General features: G+C 34.8%; 4 protein-coding genes across 6 annotated transcripts; 1 reads left to right on the forward strand and 3 right to left on the reverse strand.

Annotated features, from left to right (window-relative positions):
* Positions 1-405: 405 nt before the first annotated feature.
* LOC8266679 (protein PIN-LIKES 3) lies at positions 406-4,055 on the reverse strand. Of its 3 annotated transcripts, none has more exons than XM_048377145.1 (10): positions 3,044-4,055; positions 2,752-2,929; positions 2,512-2,591; positions 2,272-2,396; positions 1,992-2,113; positions 1,568-1,750; positions 1,372-1,470; positions 1,199-1,299; positions 1,059-1,111; positions 406-982 (listed from the first exon to the last, which is right to left on the reverse strand). In XM_048377145.1, the coding sequence occupies exons 2-10, from the start codon at positions 2,884-2,886 to the stop codon at positions 672-674; spliced, it is 1,209 nt and encodes a 402-aa protein (XP_048233102.1). In that variant the 5' UTR covers positions 2,887-2,929; positions 3,044-4,055; the 3' UTR covers positions 406-671. The 3 variants fall into 3 exon arrangements, with proteins under 3 accessions (XP_048233102.1, XP_048233097.1, XP_048233100.1); XM_048377140.1 differs by having other exon boundaries at positions 1,562-1,750; XM_048377143.1 differs by having other exon boundaries at positions 1,562-1,750; positions 3,036-4,055.
* Positions 4,056-4,205: 150 nt separating this feature from the next.
* Positions 4,206-6,328, reverse strand: LOC8266678 (sister chromatid cohesion protein DCC1). Its single transcript, XM_002526467.4, has 4 exons — positions 6,173-6,328; positions 5,592-5,782; positions 4,577-5,503; positions 4,206-4,484 (listed from the first exon to the last, which is right to left on the reverse strand). The coding sequence occupies exons 1-4, from the start codon at positions 6,239-6,241 to the stop codon at positions 4,382-4,384; spliced, it is 1,290 nt and encodes a 429-aa protein (XP_002526513.3). The 5' UTR covers positions 6,242-6,328; the 3' UTR covers positions 4,206-4,381.
* Positions 6,329-13,635: 7,307 nt separating this feature from the next.
* Positions 13,636-17,502, forward strand: LOC8266677 (very-long-chain aldehyde decarbonylase CER1). Its single transcript, XM_002526466.4, has 10 exons — positions 13,636-14,155; positions 14,363-14,580; positions 14,697-14,929; positions 15,004-15,223; positions 15,586-15,961; positions 16,041-16,148; positions 16,257-16,457; positions 16,541-16,642; positions 16,728-16,901; positions 16,996-17,502. Exons 1-10 carry the CDS (start codon positions 14,096-14,098, stop codon positions 17,170-17,172), a joined length of 1,869 nt encoding a protein of 622 aa, XP_002526512.1. The 5' UTR covers positions 13,636-14,095; the 3' UTR covers positions 17,173-17,502.
* A 2,188-nt stretch (positions 17,503-19,690) lies between these two features.
* On the reverse strand, positions 19,691-22,769 carry LOC8266676 (very-long-chain aldehyde decarbonylase CER1). The gene is made up of 9 exons (XM_015723746.2): positions 22,645-22,769; positions 22,222-22,445; positions 21,879-22,111; positions 21,567-21,786; positions 21,101-21,482; positions 20,881-20,988; positions 20,438-20,638; positions 20,106-20,363; positions 19,691-20,027 (listed from the first exon to the last, which is right to left on the reverse strand). Exons 1-9 carry the CDS (start codon positions 22,702-22,704, stop codon positions 19,860-19,862), a joined length of 1,854 nt encoding a protein of 617 aa, XP_015579232.1. The 5' UTR covers positions 22,705-22,769; the 3' UTR covers positions 19,691-19,859.
* Positions 22,770-23,171: the final 402 nt, after the last annotated feature.

Here is a 23,171-nt window from a genome sequence, read left to right on the forward strand (position 1 = left end):
TTGCTAAGAATTTAAATTTGAAAAACTAGAAGCTGTTTTAATTACATAAATAAGAAAATTCATATATAGTTGGTAATATTTTATAATGTAAATTTAATATTATTAAAACCAATTATTTAAGTTACTAGTTATTTAAAAGAATATATATAAATGATAGATTTAAAATAATAAATTTGTATGTCACTAGTATTATGTGACAGCAAATTAAAACCCTCCATTTTTTTATAGAATAGTTATTAGCCATGTTCTCAGAGGAGTGAGTTATAGAAGAATTTAAAAGAAAAAATACAATATAGTTATCTCTTTTCTTTCTGTTTTAATTTTCTTACACCCTCTTCGTAAGAAAAGAAAAGTTTAAGATTGATTGTCTGTAGAATTTGATAGAAGTAGAAGTAGAAGTAGAAGTGAACAACAGAGGAGCAACACAGTTTGATTTCACGATCCACAAACAAAGAGACCATTTTACAGATCCAAATGCCTTAGTTGCAATAGCATCAAGAGAAAGTAAATAAATAAATATTATTGTGGCTGAAATTAGAAAAAGTTAAGCGAGAGAGGTGATAATAGTAGAATGAGGAGCTTTTTATAGTGGGGTGATAAAATTTATTGATAAGAATCGGGGGGAAGCAGGGTTGTTAAAAGAAAAGGGTGATGGAAAGGAGGAGGTGACATCAAGAGACGAGCCACATGAAGAAGGCGGACCATAGTGTTACAGAGACTGATGCCACTGCGTATGTCCATAGCATTATCACCGAACATTCACTTTCCCCAGTGTTTACCAATTGGGCAATTGTACCGATGTTCATTGCCGGTGGAACAGCAAATTGCAGCATAAGTGTAAACTGATACAAGGGATCTGATTCCACTATCCCAAAATGATGAGCAGCTTTAACCACCCCAATTCCTATTGGAGGCAGCACCACAAACCTAACTCCAATTATCCCTATCATGGCCGATATGCTTGCTCCTGATCTTTTTAAACCTGCCATTATTCTTACATTACATATATATTCTGCTGGAACCTAATTAACACTCTTCTTCCACAATCACTTGCTTACCTCTAAGAAGATTTGCTCCTACTATGAGCGTAATGGACGGGATTGCTGCCTCCCTGCAAAAGATTTAGTCATCGTGTCACGAGTGCCATTGTTAGAGAAGGAGAAGAATGAAAATGAATGGTAGAGCAAGATCTTCTTACCCCAGCAGATTAGCTGAACTGTATATTACACGAAGAGGCGCACTATCGCCGATCATTAACTTCCGAATTGGAGATATTATTCCTATCGCAAACCCTGCCATCTGCACCACACAACCCATCCATGCTCACAGACTCGAATGTATACAAAAATATAACAAGCTGCTGGAGCATACCGCTGCAATTGTAGATGGTGCCAAAACCATCCTTACGTTCATCTTCCCCGCAATTCTGCTTATGCATTGCCTAGTCCTTTGAAGGATTGACTCCTGCAGCTGTTCCCAAAATCAGGTAATTGAAATAATCAGCCCTTTCGCTAGTGTGTAAAATATGCACCGGATAGTGAAAGTGAAATCCGCACACAACTTCAACCTCAGCCGGCAAATTCTCTGTGGTTGGAACATCCTCTGAAAGTAATGCCTCTGTATAATCTGAAGTTTCTCCGCAGGGGCTTATGATGATTGTAGTGTTATTTCCATTGATTTCTTTAGATTCATCACTGGCGGATGCCCGCATGATATAATACACATAGGACCAGATATAGATGGCTAGAACCTGGGTTACCAAAATAACAAGTAGCAGCAAACGAAGTACTGCTTAGCTTAGTCCTTTGTCAAGGAACTGGGCACTCATGTTTTAACAAAATTAATATGCCATATAACAATTTAGTTAACCGCATCCATATCCACTGGCTTTTCCATTTAATAATTGCTTCAGGCAAGACGCATAAGTAACACAACTTGTTCTAATATGGACTTGAATTCATCATGTAAGAGACAGGACTTGAAGATAGTACCGCCATTGAAAGTGAAGCATAAGCCTGCCCATAGGCAGAGCAGGCAGTTGAATCTCCAAATGGACTGTTATTCTCCTCACACAGTGCTGGGAGTATAATCAGGAGAAGGTTGCCCAGATTTCCTATAGACAATGCATAAGTTAATTTTACTGATGATAAAAACCTCAGAATTGCTTGTTAAATAACTGCTGCCTGGGAATTTCATAACAGACAAGGAAAGGTCATTCATAGACTTGGACAGGGAAAATATAAAAGAAGGCACGTCTCTATGTAAATGTACCTGCTGAGCAACAACTGATGATGGTTCCATGGAGATGTTTAGGAGTGTGTGTAATTTTGACGAGTGCCCATCCCAGTGCTGAGCCTATAATAAATGTTAGAAGAATATTGACAGGCATGAACCACCTATACAATTAAAGTACATAATTTACTGAGCATTAGAAAGCAGAATCAGAAATTTGATAATTAACCCGTATTTATATATACTCAAGAACCTAGTGTTGAAAAGAAACAAACTCACAAGGTAACTAAACTGTCGAGAGTAACTGTGTTAGCCAGGCTGCTTCCTATGAGAGCAGGACTAAATACATAAAATACCAACTGTTCACAAACAAGTACCATTGTCATTTTTAAAACTCATAGTAGTGGAAACTGATCAACTTAGCAGCAGATAGCCACAAACAACTGAGGATGCAACTGTAATTATAAATCATGTTTCAATGAACTGCAAGAGAATATCTGGTGGTAAGTAGCAACTTACATTATTCAGATGATTCCTGGCGCTTGCCCCCAGAAGATGTATACCATCAGTTGCCAGGAATAAGCCTATAGCAGTAACCAAGAGAACTTTCAGAACCGGCATCAATGCCACCACGAACAAATCCCAAAATCCCATTGCAGTTGCACAATCAACTCTGCTTAAAATTATTATATCGCACCTAAAGAAAAAGAAAGAAGAAGTGATAAAGTAATAGTACAGGAAAGGGAGAAAAAGCAAAAGGAAAAAGAAAGGTACAAGGTTGTGTAGTATGTAAGACTAGTTACACGTGCACCTTGAAACAGTGATCGAATAGAGACAATTACTCTATCTGCTCTGCTGCATGCTACTTATTGAAAAATTAAAAGATATCATGCCGTTGGTAAAACTTTGACAGGGAAGAAAAAAAGACTTAATTAGCGTCAGGATACTTAGTTGAATGGTTATATAAGTAGAGAAAGCAATAAGCATAAATGAAAGAGTTGGGAATAAACAAGAAACACAGGATACTGAAGATTAATTCACAGCCCTCCAAAAGGACAAAGCTAAGAGCCATTATCATGCATCAATGTCAGGATCATGAAGTTGTTCAGTGCATTACGGCTGTCCAAAAGATAGATGGAATCCAAACAATAAGAAGACGGACAACTAACTTTCTTTTCCATGTGAATCTATAAAGTATAAGACTCAGAGTTCCGTATTTTGCATTTCCTCACCTGCTCTTGGATTTTATTTTATTTTTTAAATTTTTAGTATATGTATTTTTTCTGTAGCTGCTTTTTAAAATCTGGTTCTTGGAAGAAGTAAATTATGGTTTCTCAAAATAAAGGTTAAAAGAATTGACCCTAATAAAGTTAATTCACTATTGTCACCTACTTATGTGTGCTAACAAAATTTCAGTTTTAATGCGTACGAGTACGTCAGCCTGAGCCTCAGCTGCTTCAACTAACATTCAGTCTTCTCCAACTGCCTAATCACGACCACACATAAATCTCATCTCACATATTCCTTCAGATTCTGCACTGCACAGAAAATTGCAAGTCTTCACTCGCCCTTCCATACTCTTCTTGGGATAGATTCCCAAATTTTGCAAATACAGTCCTTGGAGGTGGGTTCATCTTGATTCATCCTTAATTCTTACTTGTTGAGACACAATTTTTGGATTGGAAGTCGCACCGAGACTAAACCAAAGACAATAATATTTATAATTTGAATGCATCCATAAGCAAACAATTTTTACTTCAATATTTTTCATTTGTCTCATTACTCCATAATGTTATAAGGTACAAGAGAGGCTAAACTGTTGTAAGGTTCAAACAAAACTGAAGTGATTCTTGTCATGTCACCGGTCCATCTAAATATCTTCATTTTTGTTTACGAACACAGAATTCAGTTAGGACTTCAAGAAATCATTTTTCTTTTCTGTCTTCACCTGAACTTAAATCAGCACTGTACCATTCGGAAGAAATACCAAGCATACTTCTATTTATAAAAAGACAAGTCTTAATAGGGAACTTCACTTAATAACACAGGGTCCAAAAACTGGCATGCACATTTTGGACGAACTGCTCGTGAAATTCACTTAGTTACAGAGATGTTGTCCTACAAAACCTAAAACGGCGTCTTTCTTGCACTATCTTGCACTGAAAATAGGTTCTGCATCTAGGCTTGGTTGTGTCCTTCGAGTGTATTTGAGCAACAAAGCTTCTGAAGAAAGACCAGGTACCTTTAAATCCCTGAAAAATAAACTCCATCCAAGAAAATTAAACTTCTTCAAATGTGTATCAACAATTGAAAAGAATAGAAGAAAAATGGAACACATATAAACCTGATGTACGGATGTAAATCCTTCCATTCCCATTTTGATCGCTCCCTAAAGAGCATAGAGAAACGCTCTGCAGGAGTTGAGGGCAATGAAGAAATGCTAAAAGGTCGAACCCATGTCTCAACGCCAAGCTTCTCTGTCAAAACTTCGCCTTCCAACATGTCAAACTTTGCCTCCATGCCATCTGGAATCTTTTTCAGCCATTCCCCCATAAAATCTTCCATCTTCTTTTTTCCTGCTCTCAAGGTTTCTCTTGCAAAATGCACACATACCCGTCTCTCATCCAACTTCCACACATAACCTGTGCCCACACCACCATTAACCTTAGTGCCGTAAACATTCAAACAATGGTGGGCAAGCTTGTGCGGAAATCCATCTGATGCTAGCAAATTTGTAACTTCATCTTCATTTAGAAAATCTAGTGACCAATCATTCAATATGGAATTGTGCAAAAGCATCCTTAGAATTGTGTCCATGTATTTCTCATCCACAATTCTCCAATACCCATCAATCTCAACAGCTGACAAAGCCTGTAATCCAGACCTTAATTCATTATTGCTAGCCTGAACCATGCCGACGAGATCATCCCATGTATACAGTCCTGTTTTATCTTTTCCAGTGTCCAAATCCTCCATGTCTAGAACACCATCAGACTTGTAAGGGTTCTCCGAGAGAAGTAACCTGAGCTTGTCAAGCCTGGGAGAAACTTCAGTGAGCTCCATGTTACCAGGGGCAAGCTTAATAATGGGTGCAAAAAGTTGGCGGGCTTGAACTCTGGCATCACAATCTTCTGGGTAGTCGTACATAGAGAATTGACCAGATTGAGGTATGAGGAAGGAAGAATTAGAAGTTCCAACAAACTTGATGGAGTAAGTTTTGGACTGAGTGCAAAGCACTGCATCTTCATCTGGCTGACCTCTCAATGTTACCCTACAAAGTATAGAAACGCTTGAATGGACTTAAAGATAAATGAAAGCGAAAGGATTTTTTGGAGAAGAAAATAGAAGTCGCACCTTACCTTTGGTGGAGTACATCAGGGAGGAGATTGTGGTCAAGCTCAAGGAGTATGAGATCATCATGGGAACCAAAGAGAGGATGATAACCAACAGCAACTGAAGAGTTGGGTTGAAGGTTCAACACTGCTTCTGCTCCGCTGCAACCCACCTCTGCTTGTCCCATAATCAATAAATCACACACCCCAGCTCCAAGCTGTGTACAAAATTGGAACGGGCAGAGAACTTTATCATGATTGCCAAATTAACTATCAGCACACTCTCAAGAAAAAGTTGATTTTACTCTCTCTTTTTTTTCTTTTTTTCTTTTTTTTTTTCAAATGTAGAGCTATATGAAAGATTGGTAGATTTTGGATTCTAGAACTGCCATAACTGGAAATTATTGGGTAGGCTAGTTGGCAGTTTTCACCGTCTAGATTTGAAGTTTTGCAGGCAAGATTACTGCATACCAAACTGGAAATTAACGTCTCTACTTTTAGGATGAAATCTAGATATTTCTACACAATAAATGAAGGCATGGCATCCGATTAATAAGACTTTAACCAAAAGAAAAAAAGAAAATAAAGAAGAAGATATCAAGACTTACACAGTAGAAATGTGAAACTTGAGGGCGACTAGGGTTTCTGATTGAATTTGGTACGCGCCAATTTAGCATTGTAGAATAAGATATTGCAAAATAATTAATGGACTAAGGACTGAAAGCAAGAACTGGGCCCTTTTCCACTATAAATAACAATCCGCAGGTTTCATTTCTTCTCAGCCCAACTCATTCATTGTACTCTATTTGAAATTATAATAATATATTTATGCGATAGAAAATTTCATTTGTTGCGGTTGATATTAACCTGTTTCCTCTTTTACTTACTGTTGGGGTTGAACATTATAAAAAAAAGTAATCAATATGACAGTGTATCTTCTTATATCAAAATTAAATATCATGGTGCAGTATGGCCAACTTTTGTTTATTTTCTTTCTCCCTTTCTATTGCACTGGAGATTCATCGACTTAACCTATTAAGACAATATAAATAAATACACCATTTTTAACAAAATTGAATTTTACAAATTAATATAAATTTTACTTCTAAATAGATAATAATTAATTATTTAATTAAATAATAAGATTTATTCTCCTAAAAATTAGTTTGCTGGAAATAGATTCAATTTTATAGGCTCAGTACAAACTTATCTGATATTATAATACTATTATTTGATATAATACATATGTATCATGAGATTCTTACTAAATTTATATAATTAATGAACAAGGCACCTGTTAAAGATAAATTACTAGCAATAAAAAAAAAGTCTTATCACTATTTTAATTTCATACTGTAATAATTAATATCACACGTGTGTATTATAAAATTTTTAACAAATTTATGTAATCATATAGACTCTGTTTAAATTTTTAATTAATTAAGGTTTGACGTTTTGTTAGGCCCACTTGTTGTGATAATGAAGACCCTACTTTTTTGAAGGCAATCCGAAAGAAAGGCCCGAAGCTGGGCATCTGACGCCCAATAGCAAAAGAATTCATACAATGCCATTCGGTTTGCAGCTGTAGTAATAGCAACCGCAGAAGTTTCCTCGAAACTACTTAACAGAAACTTTATATCGGCAATAATAGGATCAATATGCTTCGACTACGCTCTCAGCATCAGTTTCAAAAGTACTCCTTCTTGCTTCAATCTTCTTGGCCAGGACACTAGCTTAGACTCACAATGGACCGACCACCAACTAGAGTCTCTGATGAGAATAGCCCCCCAAGCTTTTTCCAAGAGACATGATATCAGTCTTACACTTTAAGACTCCGGCACCCTACTTCAAATCTTACCAAACAGATGAAGGTGGAAATAATGTACATACTTTGAATAATTAGTTTAGTTCGTGGTGATAAAGAACAGGAAGAATAAAAAGGGTATTTGTATTTAGGATTTTCTTTTTAAAACTCAGTTAAAATTGATTAAAAGTTTAATGACATGCTTACTATTGTTGTCGGGTAAGGATAAGATATAAATATACTAGCAGCAGAATCCATGTGCTGATGGAAGCAACAAACAAACTAATAACAGGAAAGGCCCCCCGTCATTTATTTTTATTGCAGAAGTTAAATGTATTTTTATCAATCCATTCCAGAAGCCAGCTGTGTTGAAGACTGTGCCTGCTATCACCAATCATCACCGTACATGCATAGGAATTATTTTCAATATACTTACTCCACTTTATTACCTCTTGCATTGCTGCCTAATAAATATATGTTTTCCTGGTCGTCTTCTGCATCATCTGAGCACCCTTACAGTTTAGTCTTGAGAGAAAGTGATGTATCCTGTCATACCATTTTGACTCTGTTGGAACAGCCATTAATATTTTGAGCTGAGCTCAAAGTGTCCAATTAACTGGTCGTATACCATTTAACTTTTTTCAACCTGGTTCCTTATATTATTTTCATACTCGACTACTGAAATCGAAAACTCATATTAAAAGGTTTTGTATTGGCTAACAAAGCAATCACCTCCAAGAGAAATACTACTAAAACCAGAGGAAAGCGACAGAAGATCCAAAAACATGGGATGGGAGGAAATCTAGAATGAGTTCTGAGCAGGTCGCAGCTTCACAGCCAAATATATTATTAAGATTAAGAGTGCCTTGGCTCACCGCTCACACACACCAATGCATGTGCATATAATATTAAGTTTAAAAGATAAAATCTGACAATAAATTACATGCATTAGTTTATATATATATATATAAGTGTTGTATGGAAAGTATTATTGGGAAAGAAAAGCTGATAATAACAGAGTGGATAAGAGAAGGGAGGGACTCTACCTTTTAATAAGTAAATAAATAAATGTAATGTCAACTTCTAAATCCTATTATTATATTGGTCTTAGTCTATTAACATATACTTTGTTTGTCCAAACCTTAAATTCGCTCGTCGAGAAATAAATGACCCAAAACAATGAGATATATCAAATCAGCCATTTCAGCTTCAATAGATTTAAAATAACAAAGCAAACATTTAACATAATCATACTGTTTCCAAACAGACGCATGCATGCTGTTTTTTATTTATTTATTATTATTTATGAATCTTGTTCCTATCTGTCACGACCCCACCCGTGGGCCGTGACCCAGACTTGGAATGGGTAGAAGGCCACCAAACCCGTAGTAAGTCCGACACTCACCGATTTAAACAAATCTCATCTCAAATTAATATTATTAAAGCCACACTTTATCTTAACGTACTACATTCTACATAAATATTTGATCACGTAAAACTAGGCGAGACCTAAAGCTCAGAAAATTTACAACTGATACATTTACTATTACTACTGCGGAGAATCTAAGATTTACCAATTTACATACACCCGATGATGAAGGAGTCAAGGTTCAATAAGAGTCGCGGAGAACTAACGATCACGAATCGAAAAAAAATATAAATGGAGACTCGGTCTCGAGTGAGTTAAAATCAAATAATCTAGGGACTATTGCTTCTTCTCAGAAAACATAGATTATTCAAATCAGTATATCAAACCATACTATAATCATACCCTACTATTTCCTTCACATAAAATATTAATCATTCGAATCAAAATATCAACCATGCACGTAAATACAATCCATATTATAATCATACCATAATAAATAAATAAATGAATAAATAAAAATATATTTTTACTTTTACGGGACGAGTGGCTCGGTAGAACCGTAAACCCCAAAATCTAGTAGCCATTCGGCTCTCTTAATCCAATAAGACTGGCGCCCCGAGAGCAATGCTCGACCAAGGACCTTACCTCCAGTCTGGTCACTTAAGTATCCAAATAAGAAATCTAGTAGCCATTCGGCTCTCTTAATCCAATAAGACTGGCGCCTCGAGAGCAATGCTCGACCAGGACCTTACCTCCGGTCAGTCACTTAAGTATCCAAATAAGCCGGTGCCCCGAGAGCAATGCTCGACCAGGGACCTTACCTCCGGCAATTTACACAAATCAGCCCACAGAGCCATGCTCGACCAGGGCAAACCCATGAAAATCTTATTACATGTCCATAATCATTACCAAGACGCCGTCCCGATGTAACCCATCAAAGTGGCATGTTCTACAAGCCACGTTTTCCAAGACACAATCATCACATATAATAAATATCATTATCTGATAAACTCAACCAACACATATCGAAATAAAGATTAAAGATTTAAGGTAAAACAACGTGCAATTTGTGAGGGGAAAAATAATAACGTTTATCTTATTATAACATACTAATAATAATATTTATATTATTTCAAATATTAATAATCAAGTGAAATCATTTATCTTGCGATACTAATAATCATATTAAGCACGAATTCTAAATAGCATATTAAAATCAGGCTAGCAATAGCGCAAAGATTAAATGACTTTAACTCACAGGATTGGGCGACCTCCTAGCTCTGCTCCGGTGCCTCGGTTGGAGCGAGTCGAACATACAGATCATCTAATCACGGAAAACAATTTATCAAAACGCTGAAACAATCGATCATTAATCCTAGGACTGACTGTCTAAGAATCTCGACTCGGGAAAATTCTATCGAAAATCCGGCAGAACCTCCCCTACAACACGAACACTACCCCCCGTAAAAACGGGTCCAGGACCTGCCAGAAGAACACTTCAAATACTTAACGATTCAAACAATAGGAGTCGGGTCCCCAAACTTCACTATTTCCCGACTCCGCCACACAGCACAAAATACAAGGCAGGCAAACTGACAGACAATTATTTTTGACTCACAATATCATCAAATACACAATACCATCCAATAGACACAATTAAACCAAGAATTTCTAAAATTAACGGGCCAAAGAAAATTACCGAGACGCTCGATCGCTCTACCGCCGCTACCGATGACGATCCCCGCTTCCGATTTTCCGATCTGACACCCGATCATCCGGAGAAATTTGCAGATGATCTCGACCGTCGATTCGCAAACGAAGCCCGATCGCCACCAAACCGGTGCCATCGCGAAGCTTGAGCAGAGGAAAGTCGGGATACGTCCTCCGATCATCCATCCTCCGCCGGAGCTCGCCGGAAAAGCCCAAAACGCTACCGCCACTCTAAGTTTCACTTTGCCGGATCTTGCAATCAGACCACCCCCGCCACGCCGAGAGAGCCATCGCCGGGGAGCCGATCGCCACCCAACTCGGCCGCCAATAACGCCGGAAACACGCTTGGAAGCCGCCTTCCCGCTTCTTCCCATACTTCCGGCCGCCCAGACGCCGCACGCCGCCACGCCCGGCCGCCATCGACGCCTGCAGCGGCCCCTCACTCTCTCTCCCGGTGACTCTCTCTCTCTCCTCCTTTCTTCTTCCCCGATTTCTTTCCCTTCAATATCGACATTTGACCCATGAACTTTTCCTTATTACAATTTGGTCCCTCAACTTTCTTAATTACTTACAATTTGGTCCTGCAGAATTCCAATTTGACCCCCAAACTTCTTTTTAGCCTTTCAATTAAGCCCCTAACTATTTAATTTGGGCCAAATCCGAATTATTGAAAATACACAATTACAAAAATACCCCTGACCGACATATTTATTTACGAAAATACCAAACTCACAAATTTCCATTAAACCCTCACAAAAAAAAAATTATACTTTTAATCCTTATTCCAAAATAAATTTCCAATTTAGTCCTAACACACAATTAAATTAAATAATCAAATTCCAACTTAAAATTTAATACTACTAATCAATTATAATACCAATTTTCCCAAAATTCTTTTATTAAAACATCCTTTATAATTTTTTCCAAAATTTTCCAATATATAATTTTACCTATATAAATATGCATTTGGGAAAATTTGAATAACCAAAATATAATCATTTCTCAAATAGTTTATTTGAATAAAAATAAAGCTAAAATTAACTTAAATAAAAACTCACTATTAAATATATAAAAAAAAATTCCGGATGTTACACTACCTTTGCTATAATTGCCTATATACTAATACTGATGTGCTTCGGTCAGACACTTAATCATCTCTCTCATTTAACATTTAATTCAACTAAACCTAATCTAACTTGACTTTCCTTACCTACATATTCAGCTTTTGAAGGATGAAGTCATATGGATTTTGGCAGAATTAATTAGCCTTTGAAAGGCATGACTAACAAAGTGCCAAAACCCATATCTAATTTTACTAGAGAAACAACCGAAACAGGAGATACATATATGCATTTCTTTTAGCAAGCAGAAACAGGGAGTTCATAGTCACTCTTTTTTAGTTTCATAAGTTTTATTTTAATTTTTCCACCAAAGAATAATACATATTGTTAAAAATAAAGTGAAGGTGTCTCAAAAAGAAAAAAAAGACATATACTCTGAAATTTGCATTCAACAAAGTAACTTTATTTTGTATTAAACACCATTGATTCTTAATTAGTTTAAATCTTAAGATGATTTGCAACTTGTTGAACTCTCTATAGTTTAATAATTACGAAAATAATTAATATTTAATAAAAAATGACAATCATTTTTATATTTTTTTATAAATTATGCTAATTTTTCATAAGTGTTATTAGTTACAAAAAAATGATATTACGAAAAAACAATTATTTTTTTAAAATTTAATGATTTACGAAAAATATTAAATTTTTCGTAATCGCTAAATATGTTGCTAAATTTCAAAAAATGATAATCATTTTTATATTTTTTTAGTAAAATAAATTAATTTTTCATAAGTGTTACTGGTTGCGAAAAAACAAATAATATTACGGAAAAATGATTACTTTTACAAAATCTAATGATTTACGAAAGAATGAGAAATTTAATATTTTATAATCGCGAAATATATTGTTAAATTGTAAAAAATGATAACCTTCTTTATATTTTTTACAAATTATACTATTTTTTGTAAGCACTATTAGTTGTAAAAAAATGAATGATATTACGAAAAAATAATTATTTTACGGAATTTAATGATTTACTAAAAAATAAAAAATTTATAAAAAATACTAAATATTTTCGTCATCACGAAATATATTATTAAATCATGAAAAAATGATAATATTCTTAATTTTTTATAACAAATTATACTAATTTTTTATAAGTATTACTAGTTGCGAGAAAATAATTACTTTTGCAAAATCTAGTAATTTATGAAAAAATTATAAAATTTAGGAAAAATATTAAATTTCTCATAATTGCGAAATATATTTCTAAATTACAAAAAATGACGACATCTTCATATATTTTCGTAAATTAGATTAATTTTTCATAAGTGAAACTAGTTGCGAAAAGCTAAATGATATTGCAAAAAAATGATAATTTTTGAAAAATTTAATGATTTACGAAAAATGACAAATTTAAAAATACTAAATTTTTTTATAATCGCAAAATTTATTGTTAAATTACAAAAGGAAAATTAATAATTTTTTTTTTTTTACAAATTAAGCTAATTTTTTTATATTCTAGCAAATCTCATTTTAATTGTTAACTTGTAATTATATATTACCAATTTTTTTTAAAAAAATGATTATTATCTTATTGATAGATTAAAATAAAGTATTCGCAGAATTTATATATATATATATATATATATATATATAGCGCGCGCGTGTATAAATGGTGTTTGAAAGTTTGTATACATGTTAGTTTGCAATAAGTAGACGTATCAATTGTTTCCATTTTGTGAATTGGAATTGAATGGAGTCATTTGAACGCAAGGAAGAATTAAAAGATGTATGTGGCAGAGGAGAGACAAAAGTGGATAGAATTTGGGAGACGGACATGGATAATTAGTTAAGAAGCGATTGATAGATAAAAGATGAGGCGAAGGCATTCATGCAAATTGGATGTGAAAATGCGAGTAAAGCAGCTGAAAGTAAAAGCAAGTATTTTGCGTGCCTTGATGATTTTCCTGAAACAGTTGGGCCGAACCTGGGAACTGGGAACACAAAAAGATGATGAACTCTGTAACTGTACATCAAACAACGCATGCTGTTGCCCATTAAAACTGCTGCTGCTGCTGCTGCTGACAATTACTTGTAATTTTCTATTTCTTCCAAAAACCATTTTTCCTTTGTGACCACATTTGCTACTGGTGACATGTTTCCAGATTGATGTTAGATTACATTAATATTAGCAGTCCCAATAAATGAGAAGCTTCTTTTTTAATCTCAGCAATAAATTTGTTATAGCTTTTCATTTATGGTTTCTCCAACATGCCACTCTCCCATTCGTCCACACGCCTCTTCAGCAGTTGAACTAATTAATACTTCGCATTCTCCCACGTACCATGTTCATCTTTTATATTCTTAATTATATAATGTAATAAAATACTTTCAATAATCTTCTTTATTTTTTAAACACTCTTCATTATATAATAGAAAAAATTGTTTTAAAGAATGCCCTTTTCCAAAAGAATACGAGGGAATCGAATCTTTTAATTTTTTATCATTCATTCCACTTCATTTTTTCCTATATATATTAATAGACAGTTGTTGTGGAGTTGCTAACTCAGCAAAACAAAGTATGGCTTCTATGCCTGGAGTTTTCAGTGAATGGCCATGGAAGCCTCTTGGAAGCTTCAAGGTGTGCTGATTATTTGTTGAATGCGCTTATCTTTTCTTTTTTGGTTGGGGGACACACCATTTCCTCCTCCCCCTCCATGTTATGCATGCATGGACACACACAATTACCAAGCTTAAAAATGTTGCACCAGTTACATATATGTATGTATGTTGTTGTTCTTGTTTAGAAATGATGTGCTAATAATATTAAGGCGTTGATTTTGTGCAGCATGTGGTATTGGCTCCGTGGGTGATTAACCACATATATTCAATCGTGGTAAAGGGAGAAAAAGAAAATCCAAGCTATTTAATATTCCCATTTTTGTTGTGGAGGATGGTTCACAACCAGCTTTGGATCAGCCTATCCAGATATCGGACAGCTAAAGGGAATAACAGGATCATCGACAAAGGCATTGAATTTGATCAAGTAGACAGAGAAAGAAATTGGTCAGTCAGTATATATGTAGTTTTAAAATTATGCATGCGTAATGTGTATGTGTCTGTGTATATATATATATATATATAAATATAGTTACATGTAAATGTAAATGGATGATTGGCAGGGATGATCAGGTCCTGCTAAATGGAATCCTATTTTACGTGGGGGCGATGGTTATCCCGCAGGCGAATCGAATGCCAATGTGGAGAGCAGACAGTATAATCATAACAATTCTGCTTCATATAGGGCCTGTCGAGTTTCTTTACTACTGGTTTCATAGACTTCTTCATCATCATTATCTCTACTCTCGCTATCATTCCCATCACCATTCCTCCATAGTTACAGAGCCCATTACATGTAAGATATCTGTTGTAATTTTTATTCTGTCAAGAAAAGTAATAAAATTCAATCTTGTTTTTGTGTTTTTGCAGCTGTGATTCATCCTTTTGCAGAACACTTGGCATACTTCATCCTCTTCGCAATACCATTATTGACGACGGTGCTGAGTGGAACCGCCTCAGTTGCAGCATACTGTGGTTACATTACTTACATCGACTTCATGAACAATATGGGTCACTGCAACTTTGAGCTCATTCCTAAATCCTTTTTTTCCATTTTTCCACCTCTCAAGTACCTCATGTACACTCCTTCGTAAGTTCTCCATCTCTCTCTCCCCACCAACTTACTTAATTAACTTCCCCTACTGCCGTCGTCATTTTACGTCCATCAAAACGTAAATGCCCTATCAGTCGTATGTTACCGTTTCTGTGTTTATATTTTTGTGGACCTCCCCTCCCCTCCCCATCCATCAACTGTCCACACTTGAACTTCTTGCATTTCAATTGCTGCTCACTGTTCAAGCCCACTTGTAATTAACAAAAGCACCCACCCCACTTGTAATTATTAGCTTGTTAGGGAAGAAGATAATAAAGAGTTTTTAATTACAATAACCACTTAAAGGTTTGCTTTTTGTGATTTTAAAGGGGATTTTTCTTTTTGGTGTACTCATGCAGGTTCCATTCGCTTCACCACACTCAGTTCAGAACAAATTACTCGCTTTTCATGCCAATCTATGATTACATCTATGGAACCATGGACAAATCTTCAGATTCCCTTTATGAAAGCTCCCTTAAAAGGCAAGAGGAAATCGCTCATGTGGTGCACCTGACCCATATGACTACACCGGATTCCATATATCATCTACGGCTGGGATTTGCCTACTTGGCCTCCATCCCACAATCATCCAAATGGTACCTTTGGTTAATGTGGCCTGTTACCCTTTGGACTATGATCTTCGCTCGGATTTACGGTCGCACTTTTCTACTCGAGAGGCATCGATTTGACAAACTCAGATTGCAAACTTGGGTCATACCCAAATACAAAATCCAAGTGAGTGTTATTAATTAATGCAACTGTATTGTATTATATCAAATTAGATGCTGTTTGATTTGTCTACTTGCTGTTGCAGTACACCATACAATGGCAAAATGAATCTATTAACAAAATGATTGAACAATCCATACTCGAAGCAGAGGCAAAAGGCGTTAAAGTGTTGAGTCTTGGGCTCTTGAATCAGGCTAGTTTGCTTTATTTTTTAGCTAGACATACACTTTATTCGTATAAGCATCAGACTTTTTTAGTAATATATGCACCAAAAGAAAGAAAACCAGAAATATGAATGCAGGGGGAGGAGCTGAATAGGTATGGGGAGGCATACATGGTGAAGCATCCAAGGTTGGGAATAAAGGTGGTGGACGGAAGCAGTCTAGCAGTAGCAGTTGTGCTTAATAGCATTCCGAAAGGGACAACCCAACTTCTGTTTAGGGGAAGGCTGAGCAAGGTTGCTTTTGCTGTTGTTTTGGGCTTGTGTCAGAGGGGAATTCAGGTGTCAATATTCAGTATTATATTAATGACATTTTTTTGTTGTGCGATTAAAAATAAATATATTGATTGAATATGAATATATAGGTAGCAACAACCCTCAAGGAAGATTACGAGAAGCTGATTAAGGCATCACCCAACAGCGAGTGTGGCAAAAACGTGCTTCTTTCAAAAAACTATTCGCTAAAGGTGCGTAATGTATGCCAATAATTGAACTGAGAAATAGAGATGGAGATGATGAAAAAGTGAGATAAATAAATGTAAAAAAGTGCAGACGTGGCTAGTAGACGATGGGTTGAGGGAAGAGGAGCAAAAGAAGGCAAGTAAAGGAACGGTATTCATTCCAGTGTCCCAATTTCCACCGAAGAAAGCACGCAATGACTGCTTCTACTACAGTACACCCGCAGTGGTAGCTCCCTCGGCTCTTGAAAATGTGGACTCTTGTGAGGTAGGTGAAATAATTGATTGGTTTCAGAATGTGGTTGGTATGATGTTATTGGGTAAAAGTAATTAGTGTTGGTGTTGGTGTCCGTTGAAACAAGAATTGGTTGCCAAGAAGGGTGATGAGCGCATGGCGGGCAGCAGGAATAGTGCATGGGCTGGAAGGATGGAATGTGAATGAATGCGGATACACCATGTTCGACGTGGACAGGGTTTGGCAAGCTACTCTCTGCCATGGCTTTAAACCTCTACTGCTTATACCCTCCACTCAATTCTAAATATTGGGTTCCCCACCAATTTAATGCCTCATTTTGCTGCTGCTGCTGCTTTTTCATTTCCAGACATATAAAGCTGTGCCTTAAAAGCTTACCAACCCCCCCACACGCAAAACTTCACATATATATAGCATAAGCTTGGGATCTTTCTTTTCTAAAATAAAGCTGCTAAAGCCTTTAATATATATATATATATATATATATATATATATATATATATATATATTATTATTATTATTATTGTGGATGAATGAAATGAAATGAGGCTCGCCATTTATCTGTTAATGTAATACTCTCTCTGTGTATGATCTTAGTCCATCACGCTTCCATTCATACCTTTGTTATTATTATTACTTAAATATGGGTTCATGCCTGCCCATATGTCATACATATTCGCAGTCTTAAGAATGGGTTAAAGTAGCAATTTGCTCCCTGCACTGGTAAGGAGGACCCAATTAACTCCGAATTAACTTTCTTGGCCAATTTACCCAAGATATTTTTTAAATTAGCTAACTTACCCCTTATTCAGTCCCAAAGTACACGCCTGAAAGAGACACATTACTAAAATAATATAAAATTTACACAAACAAATTTTTTAAAAGGTTCTTTCTAGGGTGACTTTGTTTAAAATAAAATAACTTTATTTTGTTTAAAGACCATTGATTTTTAATTAGATTAAATCTTATCCTTAAAATTCTATAAGTAAAGATGATTGGTAACTTGTTGAACCCTCTACAATTTTATAATTATAAAAATAATTCATATTTTATAAAAAATGAGAATACTTATCATATTTTTTCGTAAATTGTGCTAATTTTTCATAAGTTTTATTAGTTGCGGAAAAATAATTGATATTATGAAAAATTAATAAATTTATAAAAAATACTAAATTTTTTTAATCATGAAATATATTATTAAATTACGAAAAATGATAATCTTTTTTATATTTTCTTGTAAATTATACTAATTTTTCGTAAGTGTTACTAGTTGCAAAAAAATAAATGGTATTACAAAAGAATGATTATTTTTGCAAAATTTAATGATTTACAAAAGAATTGATAAATTTATAAAAATACTAAATTTTTTGTAATAGCGAAATATATTGCTAAATTATAAAAAATGAAAATCTTCTTCATATTTTTTTACAAATTATATTAATTTTTCATAAATATATTACAAAAAAATAATAATTTTTGTGAAATTTAATAATTTATGAAAAATATTATATTTTTCATAATCGCTAAACATATTATTAAATTACAAAAAATGACAATTATCTTCATATCTTTTCATAAATTACACTAATTTTTCGTAAGCGAAACTAGTTGCGAAAAAAATGGATGATATTATGAAAAAATAATAACTTTTATGAAATTTAATAGTTTATAAAAAAATTAATCAATTTATGAAAAATATTAAATCTCTTCAAAATGGCAAAATTTATAGCTAAATTATGAAAAATGACAATTATTTTCATATTTTTTTATAAATTAAACTGATTTTTCATATATTTTAAGATGTATAAATTTTCAAAATTATCTTACGTTACTTTATCAAAATTCATTTTACTCGGTAACATATAATTACAGGTTATTAATTTTTTCTTAAGAAAATTATATAAGTTGTTATTATCTTATTGGTGGATTAAAATAAAGTATGGTTACTTTTTATAATAAAAAATACTAAAATAACAAAAAATTTCTTTTTAGTTTCTCTCTCTCTAATGTCTTCTCCCCAAAAATTCATTAAACAGAAAAAGCCTAAACCTCAAATCTCATATTCTCACCGTATTCTTTAACACCTTAAGATTCATTCTCTAGCAACACTACAACCATCATTGATTTTAATGTGGAGGTACAAGCAGTCAGATAATTGATTGATGCGCTATTTTTTCTGGTAATTTTAGGGAGAATAGGGTGCTAAAATCATGAGTTTTTTTTTATTGATTCTGTATTTCAGGTTTTACTTGATAAGGAGCTTAGTGATGGGATTTTAATGTAAATTTTTCGTTGTGATTTGCAAATAAATAGAAGCTAGAACAACAGGTTGATGCATTGGTTTGTTTTAGAGTTTGATATATATATAATTTCTTAAGGTTTTAAGATTTACTCAAATACTGAGTTCGAGAAGATGGAGGGTCATGTAACTATTTGTGATGTTATATCGGTGGATGAAGATGAAGGTGAAGGTGATTTTTGGAGTTGTTGTGGAGATGAAGAAGAAGTGTGGAAGGAGGCTAAAGAAACAGTGAAGGAAGAGCCACTGGAAATCTTGATGGATTTTGGGTGAAGATGTTTTGCGGTGATGGTGATAATAAAGAAGATGCTTCATGTTCACTTGCCAGAGAAATAAAACAAAAAAAGGTAGAAAAATCAGGAAAGAAAGGAGACAGTGAACTGCTCACTTGCCTGCAAATTGGGTGTAATTTGGAGTTAATTAACATTAATTGGAATCAGCAGTGTCATTTATTAGTTGAGTAAAATATTCTTTCTTTTCACACTTTCTTAACTAACAAAAACAATATCTTTAACTCCATCATTATTTTATTTAATAGTTAATGCCCAACAACAGCTTCAAATTCACAGAATCAGGGATTCATCACTTTCCCAGCTGCTCAACTCTACCTCACCTACAATATCCAAAATTAATGTGTATCTCTGTTCTAAAATACTTACATAATAAAAGTGTAATTATGAATAGACGATTGATAAGGGGCGAAACCCATGGTGAAGACTGGCTTCCCAAACTCTGTGGATGCTGAAGATGCTCTCACCGCACTCATTCACCTTCCATTCTTCCAAAGCGTGAATTATCCCAGCTATCCGCCATGCACTCATTGCTCTTCTTGGCAGCCAATTCTATTTTCATTTTTGTATAATTATTAATTTCTAAATTAAGACAGCCAATCAAATTAATAACATTCACGATCTTCTAACCTCACAAGAGTCCAAGTTGTGCAGAGAATCCGGTGATAGCATTGCTGGGGTGATTTGATAGAAGCAATCTTTGCGTATTCGTCTTATAGGAAATTGTGTGAAGGGTATAAATAGTGTCCCTTTAGGAGCCTGTAACTGTTCTTTCTCACTTATTTCATCTCCAACCAACCATATCTTTTGATCATAACTTTTGCTTACCATCACCTTTTCATTTTGCAGTCCTACCTTTCCGTATCCCTCTTCATCTAACACCACAATCTGTAATCCCCAACACACTTGCTTAGCTTTTGTAATGTTTATATATGTAGAATATGTGTATAAAAGAGTAGCACCTGGGTGCCCCTAAGGCATAAAGCTGAGGCAATGGCCTTTGCCACCTTGTTGAACTTGCCATTCAAGAGCACTTGCATTGTTCCTTTTGGGATGCTATTGATCACCACTGCTGCAGCTAAGCTGCTTCCATCAACCAACTTTACTTTTAGCTGCGGGTGTTTTTCTATATAAATCTGCCCATTTCTGTTCAGCTCTTCTCCCTGCATCATATGCTAGAACAGTTACTATTCCAACCGTGCAAAGAACCTAAAATATTATATCCTTGCATAAAACAAGGTAGCTTTCTTCTGCCCAAAAGAATTACTTGAATCCAAGTTGGTGCAAAAATTTGATTAAAATAATTAATTACTTATAACTAAAACTTAATTAATTCAAATATATGTCATTTACGTTGCAGACTGGAATCTATTTAAAATATAATCCAGGTTGCACGTCTACTTGCCTGATTCAGAAGCCCTAAGCTCAACACCTTACTGCCCCTTGCTTCCGCTTCTGCTATAGCTTCTTCGATCAAATCATTGATAGCAGTGGTTTCCGATTCTAGCAGGTACTAGGAATTTCAAAATTCATATATGTTGTTAGCAATTAATAATTCACATTACTTTGAGTAAAGAGATATAAAGCAACTGAATTTGCAAACAAATTAATGAGTAGTGACTTGCATGTTTTCTGAATCTGGGTATGATCCAAGTTTGTGATACAAGGTTTTTGAAGGAGTTCCTCTCCGCGACAAATGAACGGCCAAAGAAGCATGCAAAAACCATGAACAAGTAAGTGAGTGGGTAGAAAATCCAAAGAAAACTGGATGCGGAAGAAGACGAGGGCCTGGATGCCAGGGAAGCAAATCCTAGTCGCAGGTGATAAATGGAGTCGGGGGTTGTGAAGTGCGTTAAATGAACAAGAGCAGGCGAGTCCTGAGGTTTTGCAAGGGAAGCCTCGTGGAGTTGGTCACAGCATTTGTCCATAGTACCATAGATGTAGTCATAAAAGGGCATGAAGAGCGAGTAATTAGTTCGAAATTGGGTGTGATGGAGTGAGTGGAATCTGTAGGCACAGTCAAAAACGATTAATTAGCGTACCTGATGAAGAAATTAACAAATTAATCAAAGATACATAGTAAGTACTTACGAGGGAGTATACATGAGGTATTTAAGAGGAGGACAGAAAGAGAATAGAGATTTTGGAATGATCTCAAAGTTGCAATGTCCCAAGTTGTTCATAAAATCAATGTAAAATATATAACCGACAGCAGATGCGACAGAGGCTGTTCCACTAAATATGGAAGCTAATATTGGGATTAAGAATAGGAGGTAATATGCCAGAATCTCAGCGAACGGATGAATTACAGCTGCAGATACGAATGCAGTTAATTATATATATATAAAAAACAAGCAAGCATGAGTAGTGATTTTTGAAAAAAATTACATTAGTGTTACGTACAGGAAATGGGCTGAGTGACAATAGAGGAATGGTGATGGGAGTGATAGCGAGAATAGAGGTAATGGTGGTGAAGAGCTCTGTGTAACCAGTAATAAAGAAACTCCACAGGACCAGCATGTAATATCATTGTTAAAACCACTCCATCTGTTCTCCATATTGGCATGTTTGATGCCCCTGCAACTCCCATGTTTATGCTGTACGTTATTATTCCGTACAATAACACCTGGTCATCCCTGCCATGCCAGCGCCAATTATTATTACTGCACTATTATTAACTTACACACAACATTATACATTGATTATACGTAGAAAGAATAGATAAACAACACACAGGCGCACTAACCAATCTCTTTCTCTGTCAACTTGGTCGAACTCAATGCACTTATCAACCACCCTTTTCTTCCCTTTTGCAGTTTGGTAACGAGAAACAGAGATCCATATCTGGTTATGCAGTAGTCTCAATAGAATCGATGGGAATATCAGAACACTGGTGAGGTCCCTCTCCTTTTCTTCTTTCACCACGAACGAGTATATGCTATGAACCACCCATGGTGCCAGAATCACATACTGCATCACATCATTAACATTACTCTACAAACTCTATACTATATATGACGCTATACATATACTGTATACGACGACAACCGAAACATATACGGTTTGATGCAAGCTCCCTCACATTAATTTTGAAAGTCCTGCCAATAAAAATAGATAGAAAGAACCTTCACAAAACAAAAAGAAAAAGAAGAATATGATGAACGTAAACCTTGAAGTCGCCTAGAGACTTCCATGGCCAGTCAGTGAGAATTCCTGGCCTCGATGCCATACCTTATGCAGATATGTGTGTTTGGAGGACCATTACCTTATCGATTTTATAAAGGCAAAATTGCTGGTAGGTATTTACACCCATAATTATTTAATGACAGACATATATTTCAGTCATTTATAATTTTGCAACTCTTTTTACACCCAGTCATTTATATTATACACCAGGTGTAATAAAACAAATTCATTTATAAATATAAAATAATTTAAAGAGATATTCTTAATTAGGGTTAGTATATACACCCCGACCAACACTAGAATCTCACGTATTTATAAATATTTTATATTTTGATACTACATGAGTGACACATACTTTATCAGTTAAAATTAATAAATATATATTAATTATCTATTAATTTAGTGTATAGGTGCCAAATCTAAAATATTTTCTAATTTAAGATTTATTTTATAAAAAATTTTATTTTATTTTATTATTTTATTAGCATTATATTTTGATACAACACGAAT

Source organism: Ricinus communis, chromosome 1, assembly GCF_019578655.1.
Source record: "Ricinus communis isolate WT05 ecotype wild-type chromosome 1, ASM1957865v1, whole genome shotgun sequence".
NCBI lineage: Eukaryota > Viridiplantae > Streptophyta > Magnoliopsida > Malpighiales > Euphorbiaceae > Ricinus > Ricinus communis.